The sequence below is a fragment of the Taurulus bubalis genome, assembly GCF_910589615.1.
Source record: "Taurulus bubalis genome assembly, chromosome: 15".
In the NCBI taxonomy this organism is placed as follows: domain Eukaryota; kingdom Metazoa; phylum Chordata; class Actinopteri; order Perciformes; family Cottidae; genus Taurulus; species Taurulus bubalis.
In genome coordinates, this window is record NC_136603.1 from 630,949 (window position 1) to 656,548 (window position 25,600).

General features: G+C 44.8%; 2 protein-coding genes across 2 annotated transcripts in view; one reads left to right on the forward strand and one right to left on the reverse strand.

Moving 5' to 3' along the window:
* The first annotated feature begins 1,867 nt into the window (after positions 1–1,867).
* Positions 1,868–9,287, forward strand: tppp3 (tubulin polymerization-promoting protein family member 3). Its single transcript, XM_079230896.1, has 4 exons — positions 1,868–1,908; positions 5,682–5,882; positions 6,349–6,502; positions 8,766–9,287. The coding sequence occupies exons 2-4, from the start codon at positions 5,695–5,697 to the stop codon at positions 8,958–8,960; spliced, it is 537 nt and encodes a 178-aa protein (XP_079087022.1). The 5' UTR covers positions 1,868–1,908; positions 5,682–5,694; the 3' UTR covers positions 8,961–9,287.
* Positions 9,288–12,560: 3,273 nt separating this feature from the next.
* Positions 12,561–25,600, reverse strand: part of LOC306747404 (transient receptor potential cation channel subfamily M member 1-like) — a gene marked incomplete at both ends in the record, with an annotated part of 28,578 nt that continues 15,538 nt past the window's right edge. The window contains 10 exons of the mRNA XM_079230465.1: positions 12,561–13,216; positions 14,140–14,684; positions 15,174–15,306; positions 17,784–17,986; positions 18,848–18,992; positions 19,600–19,620; positions 21,049–21,223; positions 21,685–21,936; positions 23,097–23,225; positions 25,341–25,490. Of these exons, the coding sequence (XP_079086591.1) occupies positions 12,561–13,216; positions 14,140–14,684; positions 15,174–15,306; positions 17,784–17,986; positions 18,848–18,992; positions 19,600–19,620; positions 21,049–21,223; positions 21,685–21,936; positions 23,097–23,225; positions 25,341–25,490 (2,409 nt within the window). The remainder of the gene's footprint in view (positions 13,217–14,139; positions 14,685–15,173; positions 15,307–17,783; positions 17,987–18,847; positions 18,993–19,599; positions 19,621–21,048; positions 21,224–21,684; positions 21,937–23,096; positions 23,226–25,340; positions 25,491–25,600) is intronic.

The window sequence follows — 25,600 nt, forward strand, 5'->3', positions numbered from 1 at the left end:
TGAACCAACCAGGTCTGTAGTATAAGGGGCCGTTCACATCTGACGCGACTCTCAAAAACGCGTCGCTAGCAAAACCATTGTTTCCCTATGGTACGGCGCGCCTTTCATGCACTTTTTTATTAAGTTGGTATTCATCAATATGTGGGGGTTTTGAGACTCTTTAAGGTGGTATTCATCAATATGTGCTGGTTCTGAGACTCTTTAAGGTGGTATTCATTAATATGTGGTGGTTCTGAGACTCTTTAAGGTGGTATTCATCAATATGTGGGGGTTTTGAGACTCTTTAAGGTGGTATTCATCAATATGTGCTGGTTCTGAGACTCTTTAAGGTGGTATTCATCAATATGTGGTGGTTTTGAGACTCTTTGAGGTGGTATTCATCAATATGTGCTGGTTCTGAGACTCTTTAAGGTGGTATTCATCAATATGTGGTGGTTTTGAGACTCTTTAAGATGGTATTCATCAATATGTGGTGGTTTTGAGACTCTTTAAGGTGGTATTCATCAATATGTGCTGGTTCTGAGACTCTTTAAGGTGGTATTTATCAATATGTGCTGGTTCTGAGTTTCTTTATGGTGGTATTCATCAATATGTGGTGGTTTTGAGACTATTTAAGGTGGTATTCATCAATATGTGCTGGTTCTGAGACTCTTTAAGGTGGTATTCATCAATATGTGGTGGTTTTGAGACTCTTTAAGGTGGTATTCATCAATATGTGGTGGTTCTGAGTTTCTTTAAGGTGGTATTCATTAATATGTGGTGGTTCTGAGACTCTTTATGGTGGTATTCAGCAATATGTGCTGGTTCTGAGACTCTTTAAGGTGGTATTAATCAATATGTGGTGGTTTTGAGACTCTTTAAGGTGGTATTCAGCAATATGTGCTGGTTCTGAGACTCTTTAAGGTGGTATTCATCAATATGTGGTGGTTTTGAGACTCTTTAAGATGGTATTCATCAATATGTGGTGGTTTTGAGACTCTTTAAGGTGGTATTCATCAATATGTGGTGGTTTTGAGACTCTGTAAGGTGGTATTCATCAATATTTGGTGGTTCTGAGTTTCTTTAAGGTGGTATTCATTAATATGTGGTGGTTTTGAGACTCTTTGAGGTGGTATTCAGCAATATGTGCTGGTTCTGAGACTCTTTAAGGTGGTATTAATCAATATGTGGTGGTTTTGAGACTCTTTAAGGTGGTATTCAGCAATATGTGCTGGTTCTGAGTTTCTTTAAGGTGGTATTCATTAATATGTGGTGGTTCTGAGACTCTTTAAGGTGGTATTCATCAATAACGTGCTGGTTCTGAGACTCTTTAAGGTGGTATTCATCAATATGTGGTGGTTTTGAGACTCTTTAAGGTGGTATTCATCAATAACGTGCTGGTTCTGAGACTCTTTAAGGTGGTATTCATCAATATGTGCTGGTTCTGAGTTTCTTTAAGGTGGTATTCATCAATATGTGCTGGTTTTGCATTTTTCTTTGAGGTAATTATTCCTCAATTTCTGCAGTTCTTTCTACTTTGTGTGTCTTGTTGTGGTCCGTTTGTCGTACTCAACATGCATTGAGCTCAGTTCATATTGAGTCTGTAACTGGTTTTGTTTTATATTCGTACTGAAGTATTAATACTTATGAATGTGCTCATGATTATTGGTGCTGAAACACATCGAGCAGCTCTGAGCTGTCTGCCTGACCTCAGACCTCCGGCTCTGGGAGCTGCTGCTTCCCACCGCTCCCCTTCCTCCCCTTCCTCCCCCTCCTCTTCCTCCTCCCTGGTTTTTATTGCCCTCCCCCGATGTCGCCAGGGCAACAGGGTAAACAGATGATAACAAGCTCTCAGCCTGCAGAGCTCATTTGAATCCTGCGACCGCCGCCGAGGGCCAGAAGAGAGAGAGACAGGAGAGAGACAGAAAGGTACAACATTTGCTTTATTTCTGTTATTGAATACATCTTATTGATTATTTTGTTTAAAACCCAGAGAGAGAGACAGGTGAGCATAGAGAGAGAGACAGGTGAGTAGAGAGAGAGAGAGAGAGAGAGAGACTGAGAGAGAGAGAGAGACAGGTGAGCATAGAGAGAGAGAGAGAGGTGAGCATAGAGAGAGAGACAGGTGAGTAGAGAGAGAGAGATAGAGAGAGACGGGTGAGCATAGAGAGAGAGACAGGTGAGTAGAGAGAGAGAGAGAGAGAGAGACAGGTGAGCAAAGAGAGAGAGAGAGAGAGAGAGAGAGGTGAGCATAGAGAGAGAGAGACAGGTGAGCATAGAGAGAGAGACAGGTGAGTAGAGAGAGAGAGAGAGAGAGAGACAGGTGAGCATAGAGAGAGAGACAGGTGAGTAGAGAGAGAGAGAGAGAGACAGGTGAGCATAGAGAGAGAGAGAGACAGGTGAGTAGAGACACAGACAGGTGAGCATAGAGAGAGAGAGAGAGACAGGTGAGTAGAGACACAGACAGGTGAGTAGAGACATTGACAGGTGAGTAGAGACACAGACAGGTGAGTAGAGACAGACAGGTGATTATGACATCATCGTTTAATGAGGACAAACTTGGTTCAACTCACAGAACTGAAAAAATGTCTCAACTGTCTGGAATCTGACACCTGAGTGTGAACACACACACACATACACACAAACACACACACACACACAACCACACACACACACACACACACACACACACACACATACACACAAACACACACACACACACAACCACACACACACACACACACAACCACACACACACACACAAACACACACAACCACACACACACACACACACACACACACACACACACACACACACACACACACACACACACACACACACACACACACAGTTGTTCCAGTGGTGCTAGTGGTTGGAGCTGTTGTACTGGCACTTGTGGTTCTAGTTGTTCTAGTGGTTCCAGGGATTTCAGGGGTTTCAGTGGTTCTAGTAGTTCTAATGGTTGTAGCGGTTGTAGTAGTTCTAGTGGTTCTGGTTGTTGTAGTGGTTCTACTGGTTCCAATGTTAGTAGTGGTTCTAGTGGTTTCAGTGGTCCTAGTGGTTGTATTGGTTCCAGTGGTTGTAGTGGTTGTAGTGGTTTCAGTGGTTCTAGTGGTTGTATTGGTTCCAGTGGTTGTAGTGGTTGTAGTGGTTTCAGTGGTTCTAGTGGTTGTAGTGGTTTCAGTGGTTCTAGTGGTTGTAGCGGTTTCAGTGGTTACAGTGGTTCTACTGGTTCCAGTGATTCTAGTGGTTCTAGTGGTTACAGTGGTTCTACTGGCTCTAGTGGTTCTACTGGTTCAAGTGGTCCTCGAGGTTTCATTGGTTCCAGTGGCTCTAGTGGTTGTAGCGGTTTCAGTGGTTCTAGTGGTTATCGTGGTTCCAGTGGTTCTAGTGGTTTCATTGGTTCTACTGGCTCTAGTGGTTTCATTGGTTCTACTGGCTCTAGTGGTTCTACTGGCTTTAGTGGTTTCATTGGTTCTACTGGCTCTAGTGGTTCTACTGGTTCCAGTAATTGTAGTGGTAATCGTGGTTTCAGTGGTTCTACTTGCTCTTGCGGTTCTACTGGTTCCAGTGGTTCTAGTGGTTTCAGTGGTTCTACTGGTTCCAGTGGTTCTAGTGGTTTCAGTGGTTCTACTGGTTCCAGTGGTTCTACTGGGTTTAGTGGTTCTACGGGTTCCAGTGGTTCTAGTGGTTTCAGTGGTTCTACTGGTTTCAGTGGTTCTACTGGGTCTAGTGGTTATACTGGTTCCAGTGGTTCTAGTGGTTTCAGTGGTTCTACTGGTTCCAGTGGTTCTAGTGGTTTCAGTGGTTCTACTGGTTTCAGTGGTTCCAGTGGTTCTACTGGTTTCAGTGGTTCTAGTGGTTTCAGTGGTTCTACTGGTTTCAGTGGTTCGAGTGGTTTCAGTGGTTCTACTGGTTTCAGTGGTTCCAGTGGTTTCAGTGGTTCTACTGGTTCCAGTGGTTCAACTGGTTTCAGTGGTTCTACTGGTTCCAGTGGTTCGAGTGGTTTCAGTGGTTCTACTGGTTTCAGTGGTTCCAGTGGTTTCAGTGGTTCTACTGGTTTCAGTGGTTCTACTGGTTCCAGTGGTTCAACTGGTTTCAGTGGTTCTACTGGTTCCAGTGGTTCTACTGGGTTTAGTGGTTCTACGGGTTCCAGTGGTTCTACTGGTTTCAGTGGTTCCAGTGGTTTCAGTGGTTCTACTGGTTCCAGTGGTTCTACTGGTTCCAGTGGTTCAACTGGTTTCAGTGGTTCTACTGGTTTCAGTGGTTCCAGTGGTTCCAGTGGTTCAACTGGTTTCAGTGGTTCTACTGGTTTCAGTGGTTCTACTGGTTTCAGTGGCTCTACTGGTTCTTCAAAATAAAAGTCAGTTAGGAGTTGTCAGTTGTTAGGAGACTCTGTAACCGTGACAACCACTGTTAGGGATTGCATCAACGTGTGTGTAATCAGACGGGACTGAGAAACCAGAGTGAGATCATGCCTCACACACACACACACACACACACACACACACACACACACACACACACACACACACACACACACACACCTACACACACACACACACACACACACACACACACACACACACACACACACACACAGCTGCTGCTCTCATGGCTTGGATGTTCAAAAACTTGTTTGTCTCTTTGTAGTTGGTTTGAGTCTCTGGGGTTGTTTTGTGTCTATGTGGTGGTTTTGAGTCTCTTCATGGTTGTTTTGTGTCTCTTTGTGGTTGTCTTGTGTCTTTTTGTGGTTGTCTTGTGTCTCTTTGTAGTTGTTTTGTGTCTCTTTGTGGTGGTTTTGTGTCTCTTTGTGATGGTCTTGTGTCTCTTTGTGGTTGTATTGTGTCTCTTTGTAAGTTGTCTTGTGTCTGTGTGGTGGTTTTGAGTCTCTTTATGGTTTTTTTGTGTCTCTTTGTGGTTGTCTTGTGTCTCTTTGTGGTTGTCTTGTGTCTCTTTGTGGTGGTCTTGTGTCTCCTTGTAGTTGTTTTGTGTCTATATTCGGTTGTTTTGAGTATCTTCATGGTTGACTTGAGTCTCTTTGTGGTTGACTTGAGTCTCTTTGTGGTTGTCTTGTGTCTTTTTGCGGTTGTATTGTGTCTCTTTGCGGTTGTATTGTGTCTCTTTGTAGTTGTTTTGTGTCTCTATTCGGTTGTTTTGAGTCTCTTCATGGTTGACTTGAATCTCTTTGTGGTTGACTTGAGTCTCTTTGTGGTTGTCTTGTGTCTCTTTGTAGTTGTTACCATCTACAACATAAACGCTGGTCCTTGTGAGTCTCTGTGTCCTCATCATCTACTGGAGCAGAGGTATTGAGTTCTCTGCCAGGTGCTCATAAGTCCATCTACAACTCTGTATCCAGTTCTCTTGTTCCATCAATGGTTGTGGTCGGATCCTGATCCAGGTGCACGCCCTTTCTCTTCTCTCCCACCATTGATAATGAAGTGTCTTCTCTTAAAAATAGAGGAATCTCTGGTGGTTGGTATCTTCCACTGGTGCGATTCTGTACTAAAACAAATCCCCAACACCACTAAAATGATGTTCTGTTCCAAATGGTCGTGTCAACAAGTAGAACTGTCAGTTTTCTTTGTCTTTGTCTGAGTGGTTCTGTGAAATGTCGTTTGATTTAGGTTCCTTCCCGTTCTGAGAGGAACGTTGGAGACTTGATTTCCTTTCATCTGTGTTCGTTGGTCTTGCTCTGCAGATATTTAGCTGTCATGGCGGAGAGCGCAGACATGGAGCAGCTCCTGGCGTCTTTTAAGAAGTTTGCCATCCACGGAGACACGAAGGCCACGGGGAAGGAGCTGAACGGGAAGAACTGGGCCAAACTCTGCAAGGACTGCCGGGTCATCGACGGCAAGAACGTCACCGCCACCGATGTGGACATCGTCTTCTCCAAAGTCAAGTGAGTCTGCCGTCGACATCCACAACCGACAGCACTCCCACCGACCGGGACACCAGGGCAGAGGTTCCCCAACCCAACCGTCTGGGCTTCTTGAGCAAACACATGCTTTATAGGATAATAAGACCATCCAAGTGAAATATATGTGGTGATTTTATGTCTCTTTGCGGTTGTTTGATGTCTCTTTGTGGTTGTTTTGTGTCTCTGGGGTTGTTTGTGTGTCTATGTGGTTGTTTTGTGTTTCTATGTGTTTTTTGTGTCTCTCTGAGGTTATTTTGTGTCTCTGTTGTTGTTTTCTTTGTCTCTGTTGTTGTTTTGACAAACTCGACAAACACTTGTTCTTTATTCCGTTGAGGTGGCTGGTGGATACTTTATGCTGAAACAAATCTACACATTCATTGTTGTCAGCTGCAGCTCTGTTTCATGGTAACTCCAGTTACTGCTGTTGTGTTTGTGCTTCCGTGTGAAGGCAGAAGACGTCCCGGGTCATCACCTACGAGGAGTTCCAGAGAGCTCTGGAGGAGTTGGCCCCCAAGAGGTTCAAAGGTCAAAGTAAAGAGGAGGCGCTGGAGTCCATCCACAAACTGGTGGAAGGCAGAGAGCCCACCAACGTTGGAGTCACGGTGAGACCAGAAGTTTCTCTCTGACAACTGTAGCTTCTTTGTCTTGTGACTGTAGTCCAGACGTGAACCTTCTCTCTGCCTGAGAACATGAAACAAGAACCGTCTTTAAAACGACAAACCTCTGGACTCTGAACAGCGCTATTGGACCCCTGTCCGCTGAAGACGTCTCCCAGACGGTCGTCTGTGTGAAGGCAGTAATCTGAGGATCAGCATCCTGATGCTGCTGGAGCTCAGGGGTACATAGAACCCAGCGGCTGCAGCTGGGGTCGGTTCTTCAAACATGGATATACACTCACCTTAAGGATTATTAGGAACACCATACTAATACTGTGTTTGACCCCCTTTCGCCTTCAGAACTGCCTTAATTCTACGTGGCATTGATTCAACAAGGTGCTGAAAGCATTCTTTAGAAATGTTGGCCCATATTGATAGGATAGCATCTTGCAGGTGATGGAGATTTGTGGGATGCACATCCAGGACACGAAGCTCCCGTTCCACCACATCCCAAAGATGCTCTATTGGGTTGAGATCTGGTGACTGTGGGGGCCATTTTAGTACAGTGAACTCATTGTCATGTTCAAGAAACCAATTAGAAATGATTGGAGCTTTGTGACATGGTGCATTATCCTGCTGGAAGTAGCCATCAGAGGATGGGTACATGGTGGCCATAAAGGGATGGACATGGTCAGAAACAATGCTCAGGTAGGCCGTGGCATTTAAACAATGCCCAATTGGCACTAAGGGGCCTAAAGTGTGCCAAGAAAACATCCCCCACACCATTACACCACCACCACCAGCCTGCACAGTGGTAACAAGGCATGATGGATCCATGTTCTTATTCTGTTTACGCCAAATTCTGACTCTACCATCTGAATGTCTCAACAAAAATCGAGACTCATCAGACCGGGCAACATTTTTCCAGTCTTCAACTGTCCAATTTTGGTGGGCTCTTGCAAATTGTAGCCTCTTGTTCCTATTTGTAGTGGAGATGAGTGGTACCCGGTGGGGTCTTCTGCTGTTGGAGCCCATCCGCCTCAAGGTTGTGCATGTTGTGGCTTCACTAATGCTTTGCTGCATACCTCGGTTGTAACGAGTGGTTATTTCAGTCAAAGTTGCTCTTCTATCAGCTTGAATCAGTCGGCCCATGCTCCTCTGACCTCTAGCATCAACAAGGCATTTCCGCCCACAGGACTCCCGCATACTGGATGTTTTTCCCTTTTCACACCATTCTTTGTAAACCCTAGAAATGGTTGTGCGTGAAAATCCCAGTAACTGAGCAGATTGTGAAATACTCAGACCGGCCCGTCTGGCACCAACAACCATGCCACGCTCAAAATTGATTAAATCACCTTTCTTTCCCATTCTGACATTCAGTTTGGAGTTCAGGAGATTGTCTTGACCAGGACCACGCCCCTAAATGCATTGAAGCAACTGCCATGTGATTGGTTGATTAGATAATTGCATTAATGAGAAATTGAACAGGTGTTCCTAATAATCCTTTAGGTGAGTGTACATCACAGTATCGTCTGCATACGAGTCAACTTCACAGTGTCTGTCTTTCTTTATGATTATATTACACTGGCTCTTCCCCTGAAGGCCAGTCAGGAACGTTTTCAGAAACTTTTCAGGAACTTTTCAAAGAACGTTTAAGGAACTTTTTTAGGAACATTTCAGGAACCTTTTCAGGAACGTTAACATAAACATTTCAGGAACGTCTACAGGAACTTTTTAACAATTTAATTTTTTATTTTTCAAGAGTGATTTTAGGAAACGTTTTCAGAAACCTTTCAGGAACTTTTCACAGAACGTTTCAGAAACCTTTTTAGGAAGGTTAACAGAACCATTTCAGGAACGTTGACAGGAACTTTTAAAAGAACATTCTTTTGAATTTTTCAGGAACTTTTTAAAAAACGTGTTAGGGAGGTTTTCAGTCAGGATCAACAACTGCTTCAGCAGTAAAATGTTCTGGTCTCTCACAGGACACTGGATCCTTTTGGACCGGAGCTTCAGCAGATTAATTCCATACCTGATATGTTTATGATCCTCTAAAGTTAGGTTAGAAAACCCTGATCTGACCCTGAAAGATCTTTAAGTGTATTCAAAGCTTCCAACAAGCTTTCACCCCTCTTCTTTGTGAAGATGCGTGAAGAGGAAGAGTCCTCACATACATACAGAAGAAGTGCAGGAGGATCAATAACTTCTTGCACGGAGGTTCTCAGAGCTCTGACTTTTGTCTCATTTGTCTCCTCCGTGTTTCCATCAGAAAGTGGCGAAGGCGAAGGCGGTGGACCGCCTGACCGACGCGTCCCGGTACACCGGGTCTCACAAGGAGCGCTTCGACGAGAGCGGCAAGGGCAAAGGTCGCGAGGGCCGTGAGGAGATCGTGGAGAAGACGGGCTACGTGGGCGCGTACAAGAACGCCGGCACGTACGACGACAAGACGAAGGCCGAGAAATGACAGGAAGTGCCGTATCGCTTGCAGCACTTAGGCCGGACCACACCTTGAACTTTGACCCGTGTGTGTGTGTGTGTGTGTGTGTGTGTGTGTGTGTGTGTGTGTGTGTGTGTGAGTGAACTGGACAGAGCTGCTCTCAGATCAAAACTGCATACTCTATAAACTCTCTATAAACATTTATAGATCTTTCTTGATGTTTCTTCAACCTGCTTATTGTTAATTTGTGTATTGTTTTTTAACATTCTGCCGCATCCTTGTTCTTCTGCAACATAGTGCTTTTAAACGTTGACATCTGGAGCAGAAACTGGACAGTGGCTTCAGTGGAAGCTACTTTATTAAATGAATAAAGGATAGACACAAGTTTGATGTGCTCCGTGAAGTTTGTTTTCACTGTCGCAACGTTTTCAGGAGCGTTTATAGGAACATTTATAGGAACATTTATAGGAACATTTATAGGAACATTTATAGGAACATTTATAGGAACGTTTATAGGAACATTTATAGGAACATTTATTGGAACGTTTATAGGAACATTTATTGGAACGTTTATAGGAACATTTATAGGAACATTTATAGGAACATTTATAGGAACGTTTATAGGAACGTTTATAGGAACATTTATAGGAACATTTATAGGAACATTTATAGGAACATTTATAGGAACATTTGTTGGAACATTTATAGGAACGTTTATAGGAACATTTATAGGAACGTTTATAGGAACATTTATAGAAACATTTATTGGAACGTTTATAGGAACATTTATAGGAACGTTTATAGGAACATTTATAGGAACGTTTATAGGAACGTTTATAGGAACATTTATAGGAACATTTATTGGAACGTTTATAGGAACATTTATAGGAACATTTATAGGAACATTTATAGGAACATTTGTTGGAACATTTATAGGAACATTTATAGGAACGTTTATAGGAACATTTATAGGAACATTTATAGGAACGTTTATAGGAACATTTATAGGAACGTTTATAGGAACATTTATAGAAACATTTATTGGAACGTTTATAGGAACATTTATAGGAACATTTATAGGAACATTTATTGGAACGTTTATAGGAACGTTTATAGGAACGTTTATAGGAACATTTATAGGAACATTTATAGGAACATTTATAGGAACGTTTATAGGAACATTTATAGGAACGTTTATAGGAACATTTATAGGAACATTTATTGGAACGTTTATAGGAACATTTATAGGAACGTTTATAGGAACATTTATTGGAAACATTTTTAGTTTAACTTGCTAACTTAAAGTAAATTAATTTACTTTTGTAAGATTGTCTAGTTATCTGTCTTAGTTACCTCACCTTTCATTTTTAAATGCAACTTTTTTCAAAACATTTTTAGGAACCTTTTAAAGAATGTTTTCATGGACGTTTTCAGAAACTTTTCAGGAGAGTTTTAAGGAACATTTTTGAAGAACTGTTTAACCCCCTGAGGTCTGAGGTAATTTTCTTGATTTTACATATTTTCTTAAACTCACTTTTTTAAAGACACTTGATATGATACATACTCATGTGTTATATATATATATATATATATATATATATATATATATATATATATATATATATATATATATATATATATATATATATATATATTGCAGTGTAGGTGGTCAGGTCCTTAGTGATTTCCTGAGTGTTCATTGGTTACTTTCACACAAAATGTCCTCTGACACACGAATCGACAAATCAGGGCGGAAGGCGGAGCTCGCCTCAACGCTTTAATGGATTCCCTTCAGTCGGTTTGTCTCGTCTTGGTCTTACTGACCTCACCTTTCATTTATATGTGTATTTCCTCTTTTTCAAGAACTTTTTTAGAAACGTCATATTATTTACTAATATCTTTTGAATATAATAATGTACTGATGTTTGTCGTATCTGATAATCATGTTTCTCGGATATGTTACTGATATTTTTTAGAATTTCGTATATTTGTTGGATATTAAAAACAACTGTGGAGTAATTTACTGATATTTTTCAGATATTATACAAATATTTGTAGATATTTTAACGATATCATTTTAATAATGTTTTTTGTGTATGTGTCTGATAAAATATAACTGATGTTTTACTGGAATTGTACTAATGTTTGTTTATGTAGTACTCATATTACTCTTTTTTTAAATTTTAAGCTGATATTTTTCCGATTTCTATACGATATATTTTTTAAATGATTATTTAACTGGTATTTTACCGATTTGTTCTATTTATTGCTTTTATATCTGTCAGCTATTTCATGTGAGTCAAACACATGTGAGAAAAAGAAGTGAAGGCAGCAGTTCATAAAAGTGATGATTCAGTCTTTTATTGACAGAAGTTTCTCCGTGAAGAGGTAGAGTTGATTCCCTTTGATCCTTCTCAGAGTTTTACATTACAAAACATGTGAACATAATAGGACAAGAAAAAACATAATACAATCCAATAACTTATCAAGTGAAACATTTAGTATCCGGATACATTAAGAAAGTACAAAAAAAAGTATCTGTAACTAACAGCTGGGATGAGTTTCAGACTACGTTCAGTTCATATTTCTACTAAATATTATTCTCTTGTTGCATCTCTGCTTTACATATTTTAAAAGAAAGCCTTGAAAAGAGTTGCATCTGATCAAAGACTGAACAATAGTTACAAGTGGTCAGGAAGTTTATGTTCTCAAGATATTTTATAACAAGCAGGAAATATGTTGTCACATAAAAAAATGCTCTCTTTGTGGTTGTTTTGTGTCTCTTTGTGGTTGTTTTGTGTCTCTTTGTGGTTGTTCTGTGTCTCTTTGTGGTTGTTCTGTGTCTCTTTGTGGTTGTTCTGTGTCTCTTTGTGGTTGTTTTGTGTCTCTTTGTGGTTGTTTTGTGTCTCTTTGTGGTCTTTCTATGTCTCTTTGTGGTTGTTTTGTGTCTCTTTGTGGTTGTTCTATGTCTCTTTGTGGTTGGTTTGTGTCTCTTTGTGGTTGTTTTGTGTCTCTTTGTGGTTGTTCTATGTCTCTTTGTGGTTGTTTTGTGTTTCTTTGTGGTTGTTTTGTGTCTCTTTGTGGTTGTTCTATGTCTCATTGTGGTTGGTTTGTGTTTCTTTGTGGTTGTTTTGTGTCTCTGTGGTTGTTCTGTGTCTCTTTGTGTTCTTTCTATGTCTCTTTGTGGTTGTTTTGTGTCTCTTTGTGGTTGTTCTGTGTCTCTTTGTGGTCGTTTTGTGTCTCTGTGGTTGTTCTGTGTCTCTTTGTGTTCTTTCTATGTCTCTTTGTGCTTGTTCTGTGTCTCTTTGTGGTCGTTTTGTGTCTCTTTGTGGTTGTTCTGTGTCTCTGTGTTCTTTCTATGTCTCTTTGTGGTTGTTTTGTGTCTCTTTGTGGTCGTTCTGTGTCTCTTTGTAGTCTTTCTATGTGTCTTTGTGGTTGTTTGCTTTCTCTTCATTGTCATTCTGTGTCTCGTTGTGGTCGTTTTGTGTCTCTATGTGGTCGTTTTGTGTCTCTTTGTGGTCGTTCTGTGTCTCTGAGGGTTTTTTGGAATGTGTTCGATGTTATTCTCTACTCTGTGGTTTAGCCCTGTGTGCGTTTACAGTTCAGCGTGGCCTCAGTCCTTCCGGATCAGCTGTCAGAGTCTCTGGACCTGGTTCTGAGCCGTGACCCTCCTGCCGCCGCCCCGCTGAGCGCTGACGCCAGGTCTCTGACGCTGCCGGCCGAGCGAGGCGCCTCCTTGCTCTCCTTCTTGGTCGTTCTATTCTTCCTCGGGTTGATGTTCAGACTCTTGGAGCGCAGCGTCGGGTACGTCCTCCCCTCCCCCGCCAGCAGCTCCTCCTCCTCCTCCTCCTCTCCTCCTCCGTTACCAGACGGCGGGGTTGATCTTTCCTCCGTTTCCTCCACGAGGGAGGGATGGACTCCCAGATGAGGCATGCTGGGAGATCCGGAGGCCTCCCGTGAGCTTTGGGGGGTCCGACTTGTCGGCCCCTCCTGGTCCTGATGGCTGTAGACGATGCTGCTGCTGCTGGACTTCCTGTTGGAGGAGGTGGAGTTGCTAAGGGTCGGAGAGAATACATACTGTATGACCTTTGACCTCTCCAGAGGGAAGGACATGGCCGCCTGCAGCGGGGTTTTCGCTGCAGGTTTCGCCAGCGATGCCGCCCCGGTGCGGGGGGGTCTGTGCTCGGGGTCGCCGGGGAAGACCAGGACGACGTTGGACAGAGACTGAGTCCTCTCCTTCAGCCCGCTCGGCTCCAGAGTCGACCCGGAGTCCTTCACGTCACCTGAGAACAAGAAGCACCTGAGAGTCAGCTTCAGGAGTCGCCCCCTGGTGGGCAGGAGAGAGAATGCAGCTTTAACACATGAAGCACATACTTCTATACAACCAGAGGAGTTGCCCCCTGGTGGTCAGTAGAGAGAATGCAGCTTTAACACATTAAGCACATACTTCTATACAACCAGAGGAGTTGCCCCCTGGTGGTCAGTAGAGAGAATGCAGCTTTAACACATTAAGCATAGAGTTCTATACAACCAGAGAAGTTGCCCCCTGGTGGTCAGTAGAGAGAATGCAGCTTTAACACATTAAGCATAGACTTCTATACAACCAGAGGAGTTGCCCCATGGTGGTCAGTAGAGAGAATGCAGCTTTAACACATGAAGCATAGACTTCTATACAAACAGAGGAGTCACCCCCTGGTGGTCGGGAGAGAGAATGCAGCTTCAACACATGAAGCACATACTTCTATACAACGAGAGGAGTCGCCCCCTGGTGGTCACTTGAGAGAATGCAGCTTTAACACATGAAGCATAGACTTCTATACAATCAGAGGAGTCGCCCTCTGGTGGTCACTTGAGAGAATGCAGCTGTAACACATGAAGCATAGACTTCTATACAACCAGAGGAGTCGCCCCCTGGTGGTCACTTGAGAGAATGCAGCTTTAACACATGAAGCATAGACTTCTATACAACCAGAGAAGTCGCCCCCTGGTGGTCAGGAGAGAGAATGCAGCTTTAACACATGAAGCTCTTACTTCTATACAACCAGAGGAGTCGCCCCCTGGTGGTCAGTAGCTGTTCCGAGCGCCTGCAGCCCTGTGGATGTAAACGTTCCTCCTGAAGATCGTCACGTCTCATATTATGTTTTTGTGACATCATTTCCCATCTCGTCACACGAGTCACATGTTCGTTCTTTTGGTCTCGTCCTACCTGTTGTGTTTTCTCCCTGGATGGTCTCCTCTGGTCTCTCTGGACTCAGTTGGACCCTCCTGTCGGTCCCCTCTGGCCTCTCTGGACTCAGTTGGACCCTCCTGTCGGTCCCCTCTGGCCTCTCTGGACTCAGTTGGACCCTCCTGTCGGTCCCCTCTGGCCTCTCTGGACTCAGTTGGACCCTCCTGTCGGTCCCCTCTGGCCTCTCTGGACTCAGTTGGACCCTCCTGTCGGTCCCCTCCGGGTCCCCGGGCACAGAGATCTGGTCCTCGTTGTCCAGCTGGTACCGGTACAGGCTGTACCCGTCGGCGCTGCCCATGCTGCCGTGCCGCAGCAGGCCGGCGGGCTCGCAGACGGACGACCCCCTGGAGTGCGAGCGGACCAGCTCGGCCCGGTCGACGCCCGCCAGCCTCTCCAGGGCGCTCACCATGCGGGTGGAGAACTCCTCCAGCTGAGCCAGGCGCAGGTCCACCGTCTGCAGGCAGGCCTTCATGGACTGCTCCCGCTCGTTCACCTCCTCCAGACGCATGAACATGTTCTCCACCCTGAGACGTAGAACGGATTACTGTTATTATGATATTAATATTTTCATTGTATCATTATAATTTATTATTACAAAGCATTACAGAGCAAGTTGACCATGCAGTTCAATACTATACCATCTTTATATAACATATGTAACATGTATAGTTAGGGCTGGTTCAGGGTTATAGTTCATGATAATAATATAAACACAGATATAAAAACATATGCATATATATATATATATATATATATATATATGTATATATATATATATATATATATATATATATATATATATATATATATATATATATATATATATATATATATATATATATATACGTATATATATATACGTATATATATATATATATATATATATATATATATATATATACGTATATATATATATACGTATATATATATATATATATATATATATATATATATATATATATATATATATATATATATGTATATATGCGTGTATATATGTGCTTCTTCCCGACCTCTCTGACGTCACCCTGACGCGCTCCTGGCTGGACGACTGCTTCTCGTCGTCCTTCTCTCTGAAGTATTCCTCGACGCATTGCTCCTCAAACTCGTGCAGCGCCTTCAGCTCCTCAGAGCTCAGCACCAGCTCTGAGGGCACAAGCACACGAGGTCAGTAGGTACCTACTTACCTACTTACCTACTTACTTACTTACCTACTTACTTACTTACTTACTTACCTACTTACTTACTTACATACCTACATACCTACTTACCTACTTACCTACTTACTTACTTACTTACTTACTTACTTACTTACTTACTTACCTACTTACTTACTTACTTACCTACTTACTTACTTACATACCTACATACCTACTTACCTACTTACCTACTTACTTACTTACCTACTTACTTACTTACCTACTTACTTACTTACTTACTTACATACCTACATACCTACTTACCTACTTACTTACTTACCTACTTACTTACTTACCTACTTACATACCTACATACCTACTTACCTACTTACTTACTTACCTACTTACTTACTTACCTACTTACTTACTTACCTACTTACTTACTTACTTACTTACATACCTACATACCTACTTACCTACTTACTTACTTACCTACTTACTTACTTACCTACTTACTTACTTACTTACTTACATACCTACATACCTACTTACCTACTTACTTACTTACCTACTTACTTACTTACCTACTTACATACCTACATACCTACTTACCTACTTACTTACTTACCTACTTACTTACTTACTTACCTACTTACTTACTTACTTACCTACTTACTTACTTACATACCTACATACCTACTTACCTACTTACCTACTTACTTACTTACCTACTTACTTACTTACCTACTTACTTACTTACTTACTTACATACCTACATACCTACTTACCTACTTACTTACTTACCTACTTACTTACTTACCTACTTACATACCTACATACCTACTTACCTACTTACTTACTTACCTACTTACTTACTTACCTACTTACTTACTTACCTACTTACTTACTTACTTACTTACATACCTACATACCTACTTACCTACTTACTTACTTACCTACTTACTTACTTACCTACTTACTTACTTACCTACTTACTTACTTACTTACTTACATACCTACATACCTACTTACCTACTTACTTACTTACCTACTTACTTACTTACCTACTTACTTACTTACTTACCTACTTACTTACTTACATACCTACATACCTACTTACCTACTTACCTACTTACTTACTTACTTACTTACCTACTTACTTACTTACATACCTACATACCTACTTACCTACTTACCTACTTACTTACTTACATACCTACATACCTACTTACCTACTTACCTACTTACTTACTTACATACCTACATACCTACTTACCTACTTACCTACTTACTTACTTACTTACTTACCTACTTACTTACTTACATACCTACATACCTACTTACCTACTTACCTACTTACTTACCTACATACTTACTTCCTTACTTACCTACTTACTTACTTGCTTACTTGCTTACTTCATTACTTGCTTACTTGCTTACTTGCTTACTTACTTGCTTGCTTACTTACTTTCTTACTTGCTTGCTTACTTGCTTACTTGCTTACTTGCTTGCTTACTTGCTTGCATACTTGCTTACTTGCTTGCTTACTTGCTTGCTTGCTTGCTTGCTTGCTTCAATACTTGCTTACTTCATTACTTGCTTACTTGCTTGCTTGCTTCATTACTTGCCTGCTTACTTGCTTGCTTACTTGCTTGCTTACTTGCTTGCTTGCTTCAATACTTGCTTACTTCATTACTTGCTTACTTCATTACTTGCTTACTTGCTTGCTTGCTTCATTACTTGCTTACTTGCTTACTTGCTTTATTACTTGCTTACTTGCTTGCTTGCTTCATTACTTCATTACTTCATTACTTGCTTACTTGCTTGCTTCATTACTTGCTTAGTTGCTTACTTGCTTGCTTCATTACTTGCTTACTTGCTTGCTTCATTACTTGCTTACTTGCTTGCTTACTTGCTTGCTTCATTACTTGCTTGCTTCATTACTTGCTTACTTCATTACTTGCTTACTTCATTACTTGCTTACTTGCTTGCTTCATTACTTGCTTGCTTCATTACTTGCTTACTTCATTACTTGCTTACTTACTTGCTTCATTACTTGCTTGCTTCATTACTTGCTTACTTGCTTACTTGCTTGCTTGCTTCAATACTTGCTTACTTCATTACTTGCTTACTTGCTTACTTGCTTGCTTACTTGCTTGCTTGCTTACTTGCATGCTTGCTTCATTACTTGCTTACTTGCTTACTTGCTTGCTTACTTCATTACTTGCTTACTTGCTTACTACCTCCGTGGAGAGCCTGACCCCCGGGACCCCGCCCCCCCTGAGGCCTGACCCCCGTGACCCCGCCCCCACGAGGCCTGACCCCCGTGACCCCGCCCCCACGAGGCCTGACCCCCGGGACCCCGCCCCCCCTGAGGCCTGACCCCCGTGACCCCGCCCCCCTTGAGGCCTGACCCCCGGGGCCCCGCCCCCCCCGGGACCCCGCCCCCCTGAGCCATGACCCCTGGGACGACCCGGGTCTTACGCAGCCGGCGCTCCCCATCCGCCGCGTCGCCCTCCGGCCGGCGGCGGCAGCAGCAGCACAGCCGGCGCAGCAGCAGGAAGACGTGCGGCAGCACGATGAGCGGCGGCGGCAGGACGGGACGCTCGTGGAACGTCATGATCAGCTGGTACCGCTGGAACTTCCACACCTGGTTGGAGATGGACTTCACCTGTGTGAACGTGTTGCTGCAGGGAGGAGGAGGAGGAGGATGAGGAAGAGGAGGAGGAGGAGGAGGAGAGGCAGAGAGTAAGAGAGGAAGAGTTGGAGAGTTATGGAAGAGGAAGAGATGCAGGTCTGACTTCCTGTCACCAGATTAATTCATTTATCTGATTGTCTTCTGATGTATGAATGAATTCCTCGTTATGGATCAGCTGTTAATAATGCTGCTGATACTGGTCTCAGGTCAGTGTGTCAGTAGCTGGTTTCAGGTCAGTGTGTCAGTAGCTGGTCTCAAGTCAGTGTGTCAGTAGCTGGTCTCAGGTCAGTGTGTCAGTAGCTGGTCACAGGTCAGTGTCAGTAGCTGGTCTCAGGTCTGTGTGTCAGTAGCTGGTCTCAGGTCTGTGTCAGTAGCTGGTCTCAGGTCAGTGTGTCAGCAGCTGGTCTCAGGTCAGTGTCAGTAGCTGGTCTCAGGTCAGTGTGTCAGTAGCTGGTCTCAGGTCAGTGTGTCAGTAGCTGGTCACAGGTCAGTGTCAGTAGCTGGTCTCAGGTCTGTGTGTCAGTAGCTGGTCTCAGGTCAGTGTGTCAGTAGCTGGTCACAGGTCAGTGTCAGTAGCTGGTCTCAGGTCTGTGTGTCAGTAGCTGGTCTCAGGTCTGTGTCAGTAGCTGGTCTCAGGTCAGTGTGTCAGCAGCTGGTCTCAGGTCAGTGTCAGTAGCTGGTCTCAGGTCAGTGTGTCAGTAGCTGGTCTCAGGTCTGTGTGTCAGTAGCTGGTCTCAGGTCAGTGTGTCAGCAGCTGGTCTCAGGTCTGTGTGTCAGTAGCTGGTCTCAGGTCAGTGTCAGTAGCTGGTCTCAGGTCAGTGTCAGTAGCTGGTCTCAGGTCAGTACTGACTTGAACACAGCGATCAGCAGGTTGACCAGCAGGATGTTGGCCACCAGAAGGTAACACGCCATGATGGCCGGCGTGAGCCACGCGCCAGGAATGCAGGGAGGAAGCTTCTTCCCGTCTTCATCGTACAGGTTGTCTCCACAGGGAGCTAGGAAAGAAGAGACAAGGAGACAAGAGGAGACAAGAGGACAGAGGAGGGAGGAGACAAGAGTACAGAGGAGACAAGGACAGAGGAGACAAGAGGACAGAGGAGACAAAAGGACAGAGGAGAGAGGAGACAGAAGACAGAGGAGACAAGATTACAGAGGAGAGAGAGGAGACAGAGTTCAGAGGAGAGAGAACAGAGGACAGAGGACAGAGGAGAGAGGACAGAGGAGACAAGAGGACAGAGGAGAGAGGAGAGAGGACAGAGGTCAGAGGAGACAAGAGGACAGAGGAGAGAGGACAGAGGAGACAAGAGGACAGAGGACAGAGGAGAGAGGACAGAGGTCAGAGGAGACAAGAGGACAGAGGAGAGAGGACAGAGGAGACAAGGAGACAGAGGAGAGAGGACAGAGGACAGAGGAGAGGACAGAGGTTGTAGTATCGTAGTTTTTTAGATTACTTTGACACTTAACAAGGCTTTTATTGTGAAAGAGCCACAGGGAACACTATGTATTTGTGCATCCTGTGGCTCTTTCACAATAAAAGCCTCCTCGTACTTAACTCAACGTAGGAATCAACAACGAGCCTCACGACCACGCTCAGATACTTACGGTTGATTTCCATCGCATAAACTGTCAAGAAGGGAAAAACATAATAAACAATCAATAACAACAACATGAGCAGGAAGAAGACATCAAATATAAATACATAAGAATACAGACAGACAGTGAGGACAGAGGACAGATGGTGAGGACAGATAGTGAGGACAGATGGTGAGGACAGAGGACAGAGGGTGAGGACAGATAGTGAGGACAGAGGGTGAGGACAGATGGTGAGGACAGAGGACAGAGGGTGAGGACAGATAGTGAGGACAGACGGTGAGGACAGATAGTGAGGACAGAGGGTGAGGACAGATGACAGATGGTGAGGACAGAGGGTGAGGACAAAGGGTGAGGACAGATGGTGAGGACAGAAGACAGATGGTGAGGACAGATGACAGATGGTGAGGACAGAGGACAGATGGTGAGGACAGATGACAGAGGGTGAGGACAGAGGACAGATGGTGAGGACAGAGGACAGAGGGTGAGGACAGAGGACAGATGGTGAGGACAGAGGACAGAGGGTGAGGACAGAGGGTGAGGACAGAGGACAGAGGGTGAGGACAGAGGGTGAGGACAGAAGACAAAGGGTGAGGACAGAGGACAGAGGGTGAGGACAGAAGACAGAGGGTGAGGACAGGGGACAGATGGTGAGGACAGAGGACAGAGGGTGAGGACAGAGGACAGATGGTGAGGACAGAGGACAGAGGGTGAGGACAGAGGACAGAGGGTGAGGACAGAAGACAGAGGGTGAGGACAGATGACAGATGGTGAGGACAGAGGACAGAGGGTGAGGACAGAAGACAAAGGGTGAGGACAGAGGACAGAGGGTGAGGACAGAGGACAGAGGGTGAGGACAGAGGACAGAGGGTGAGGACAGAGGACAGAGGGTGAGGACAGGGGACAGATGGTGAGGACAGAGGGTGAGGACAGAGGACAGATGGTGAGGACAGAGGACAGAGGGTGAGGACAGAGGACAGAGGGTGAGGGCAGAGGGTGAGGACAGAAGACAGAGGGTGAGGACAGAGGACAGAGGGTGAGGACAAAGGGTGAGGACAGAGGACAGAGGGTGAGAACAAAGGGTGAGGACAGAGGACAGAGGGTGAGGACAGAAGACAGAGGGTGAGGACAGAGGACAGAGGGTGAGGACAAAGGGTGAGGACAGAGGACAGAGGGTGAGAACAAAGGGAGAGGACAGAGGGTGAGGACAGAAGACAGAGGGTGAGGACAGAGGACAGAGGGTGAGGACAAAGGGTGAGGACAGAAGACAGAGGGTGAGGACAGAGGACAGAGGGTGAGGACAAAGGGTGAGGACAGAGGGTGAGGACAGAAGACAGAGGGTGAGGACAGAGGACAGAGGGTGAGGACAAAGGGTGAGGACAGAAGACAGAGGGTGAGGACAGAAGACAGAGGGTGGGGACAGAGGACAGACTGAAGTCTCCCTCAGGACTCTGGTCTCACGGTCGATGGAGTCGGCGAACACCTCCCCGTAGATCATCCAGTAGGGCATGTAGAAGATGTTCTTGGCCAGGCGCCAGGTGGGCTCCTCGTCCGGGTGCAGGATGGACTGCCGGGCCACGCCGAAGCTCATCAAGACCACCAGCATGATGACCACGAAGTACAGCATGTCGATCATCTGGGGGACAGCCGGACCAGAGACCACTATGAGACTTAAAACCTGTCCACGGGGACACCAGAGAGGAAACTCTGGGCTGTTCTGGTTCAGGTCTATAGTTAGGACTGGTTCAGGTCTATAGTTAGGACTGGCTCAGGTCTATAGTTAGGACTGGTTCAGGTCTATAGTTAGGACTGGTTCAGGTCTATAGTTAGGACTGGTTCAGGTCTATAGTTAGGACTGGTTCAGGTCTATAGTTAGGACTGGTTCAGGTCTATAGTTAGGACTGGCTCAGGTCTATAGTTAGGACTGGTTCAGGTCTATAGTTAGGACTGGCTCAGGTCTATAGTTAGGACTGGTTCAGGTCTATAGTTAGGACTGGCTCAGGTCTATAGTTAGGACTGGTTCAGGTCTATAGTTAGGACTGGTTCAGGTCTATAGTTAGGACTGGCTCAGGTCTATAGTCAGGGCTGATGCGGTACCATTTTGCCGATCATCATGACGTAGGGTCCGAGGTACTTGTTGACTCCAAAGATGTCGAGGACTCGGATGTACCAGAAGATGATGTCGACGCAGTAGATGACGCGTCCGTAGCCCATCGACGGCTCGCTCTGCAGCCGCAGCAGTAAACCGAACAAGAAGACGGAGATGGCCGCCAGGTCGGTGATGTTCCAGTAGTCCTCCAGCCACACGTAGATCTTCTGCTTCAGCTTCCCCGGCTCTGACATCAGGATCTGAAGGAGGGAGAGAGCTACTGTGTTATTACCTCATTAGTTACTACGTTATTACCGCATTAGTTGCTGCGTTAATACCTCAGTAGTTACTGCGTTATTACCTCATTAGTTACTGCGTTATTACCTCATTAGTTACTGCGTTATTACCGCATTAGTTACTGCGTTATTACCTCAGTAGATCAAGTGTTATTACCTCATTAGTTACTGTGTTACTACCTCAGTAGTTCAAGTGTTATTACCTCATTAGTTACTGTGTTATTACCTCATTAGTTACTGCGTTATTACCGCATTAGTTACTGCGTTATTACCTCAGTAGATCAAGTGTTATTACCTCAGTAGTTCAAGTGTTATTGCCTCATTAGTTACTGCGTTATTACCTCATTCGTTACTGTGTTATTACCTCATTAGTTACTGTGTTATTACCTCAGTAGTTCAAGTGTTATTACCTCATTAGTTCAAGTGTTATTACCTCATTAGTTACTGCGTTATTACCTCAATAGATCAAGTGTTGTTACCTCATTAGTTACTGTGTTATTACCTCATTAGTTACTGCGTTATTACCTCAGTAGTTACTGCGTTATCACCTCATTAGTTACTGTGTTATTACCTCAGTAGTTCAAGTGTTATTACCTCCTTAGTTACTGCGTTATTACCACATTAGTTACTGCGTTATTACCTCAGTAGTTCAAGTGTTATTACCTCATTAGTTACTGTGTTATTACCTCAGTAGTTCAAGTGTTATTACCTCAGTAGTTCAAGGGTTATTACCTCATTAGTTACTGTGTTATTACCTCAGTAGTTCAAGTGTTATTACCTCAGTAGTTCAAGGGTTATTACCTCATTAGTTACTGTGTTATTACCTCACTAGTTACTGTGTTATTACCTCAGTAGTTCAAGTGTTATTGCCTCATTAGTTACTGTGTTATTACCGCATAAGTTACTGTGTTATTACCTCAGTAGTTCAAGTGTTATTACCTCATTAGTTATTCTGTTATTACCTCAGTCGTTTCTGCATTGTTACCTCAGTAGTTAGTGTTCATCAGCAGTAGTGCATTATTATTACTTCTGTTCGCAGCTGAAACATTGTCTCTCAGGACCTGAACCTGTCTCACCTGATGCGTGTCATTAGTAAAGGTTTGTTCAGGTGACTCGTCGTTTACCTGTCGGACTTTCTCCAGTCCCAGAGTGATGATGTAAGAGATGACGATCCACTCCTGCAGAGACGGCCATCGCTCCATCTTCACTAGGATGATGTAGTTATACAACATCAGGTACACCAGGTAAGCGATCTGACACACACAAACACACACGATTAATTCAGGCTCACATTTGACTTCCCATTGTAAAGAACTATTTTTTTTACACCGTTTCCTTTATCCATCCATCCATTATCAGCCGCTGATCCGGGTTGGGTCTCTGTGGCAGCAGGTCCAGCAGGCCGACCCAGACTTCCCTCTCACCCGCAACATGTTCTGGGGGATCCCGAGGCGTTTCCAGTCCAGCTGAGAGATATAATCCCTCCAGCGTGTCCTCGGTCTTCCCCGGGGTCTCCTCCAGTTGGACGTGCCTGGAAAACCTCTAATGGAGGCGTCCAGGAGGCATCCTGACTAGATGCTGAACACCTCAGCTGACTCCTTTTGACACGAAGGAGCAGCGACTCGACTCCAAGCTCCTCCTGATGTCCGAGCTCCTTACCCTATCTCTAAGGGTGAGCCCGGCCACCCTGCGGAGGAAGCTCATTTCGGCCGCTTGTATCCGAGATCTCGTTCTTTCGGTCACGACCCAGAGTTCGTGACCATAGGTGAGGGTTGGAACATAGACCGACCAGTAAATGGAGAGCTTCGCCTTCCGGCTCAGCTCCTCTTCACCAGGACGGACCGGTACAGCGCCTGTTTTATTGCTGCAGCCGCACCGATCCGTCTGTCGATCTCCCGCTCCACCTTACCCTCACTCGTGAACAAGACCCCGAGATACTTGAACTCCTTCGCTTGGGGTAGGCAGTTTGTCCCCACCTGGAGGGAGCAATCCACCGGTTTCGTGCAGAGCACCATGGCCTCAGATTTGGAGGCGCTGACTCTCATCCCTGCCGCTTCACACTCGGCTGCAAAACGCCCCAGTGAATGCTGGAGGTCACAATCCGAGGAGGCAAACAGGACCACATCATCCGCGAACAGCAGAGAGGCGATCCCGAGACTCCCGAACCGGATCCTCTCCGCCCCCTGGCTGCGCCTAGATATCCTGTCCATGAAGGTCACGAACAGGACCGGTGATAAAGGGCAGCCCTGGCGGAGGCCAACACCCACCGGGAACGTGTCTGACTTACTACCGAGGATACGAACACAGCTCCTACTGCAGGCGTACAGAGACCGGATGGCCCGTACCAACGGGTCCGGCACCCCATACTCCCGCATCACCCCTCACAAAAACCCAGAGGGACCCGGTCGAAAGCCTTCTCCAGGTCTACAGAGCACATGTAGACTGGTTGGGCAAACTCCCAGGACCCCTCCAGTAGTCTTTGAGGGTAAAGAGCTGGTCCACTGTTTCACGGCCGGGACGGAATCCACGCTGCTCGTATTGAATTTGAGGTTCGACAAACGGTCAGAGCCTCCTTTCAGCACCCTGGAGCCTCTTTCCAGCACCCTGGCATAAGGTTTTCCCGGGAGGCTGAGCAGTGTGACCCTGATAGTTCAGCACACTCTCTTCTTGAAGATGAACCAGCACCCCGGTCATCAGTCCATGTTCCTGACCCCCATGCGACATTGAAGAGGCGTATCAGCCAAGACAACCCAACAACGTCCAGCGCCTTCAGCATCTCAGGATCTCATCCCCCGGGTCCTTGCTACCAAGGAGCTTTGGGATATGGGTACAACCCCCCAAGTCTTCAGGCGCTGCCTCCTCTCCATGGGACATGTCGACTGGAGACAAAATGCTGAACGGTTATGTTTGCCATGTTTTTGTGTCTAAAGCCACGTCGATCGAGATCGTCAACAACGGGACATCCTGCACAAACACGGCATTTTTAACAGCCAAGCTTCTTTTTTTTTAAACACTCGTCCTAGATTTTTTAAACGCTTGAGAGATGAAGTTGCCGCTAAACAGGCTGCGTCCTCAACTTCCTGTCCATCAATGTGTCATGTGACTCGCTGGACGGGGAGAGGGAGGAGGCCGCTGGTTTTCAGAGAAGTGGAGTGGCAACGAAAAGATTTTCGGTTGCAAGGCTGAATATTTACATCTTTGATCAAAAGAACGAGACTTCCCAGAGCGATACTTTCTATAATAACAATAATAATAATCAATTGTTTAGAACTATTTTATCCTCAATAGAAACAAATGAGGAAACAGGGTCACGGTTAATAAAATAAAATAAATAAACACGTGACTGAGTCTAATATTCATAAGCTTGCCGTGTTGAACCAGAACTTGGTGTAGGGGGTGTTGTAGAACTCGTAAATCTTCCTCCCGATGGGAGTTCTCTTCTTGTGTTTCCTGTCGTCTTCTTCTTCGTCTCCTTTCTTTGACACGTCGTCGACGTTGGAGACGTTGGAAACGGCGTCCTGAAACAAAGTCACGGATCAGTAATGGAGTTATCAGTAATGGAGTTATCAGTAATGGAGTTATCAGTAATGGAGTTATTAGTAATGGAGTTATTGCTGATGGACGAGCC

Coding starts and splice junctions, on each gene's coding strand:
- tppp3 (XM_079230896.1), top strand. CDS start 5,695: ATGGCGGAGAGCGCAGACATGGAGCAGCTCCTGGCGTCTTTTAAGAAG. Junction 5,883..6,348: donor ATCGTCTTCTCCAAAGTCAA/GTGAGTCTGCCG, acceptor TTCCGTGTGAAG/GCAGAAGACGTCCCGGGTCA. Junction 6,503..8,765: donor CCACCAACGTTGGAGTCACG/GTGAGACCAGAA, acceptor TGTTTCCATCAG/AAAGTGGCGAAGGCGAAGGC.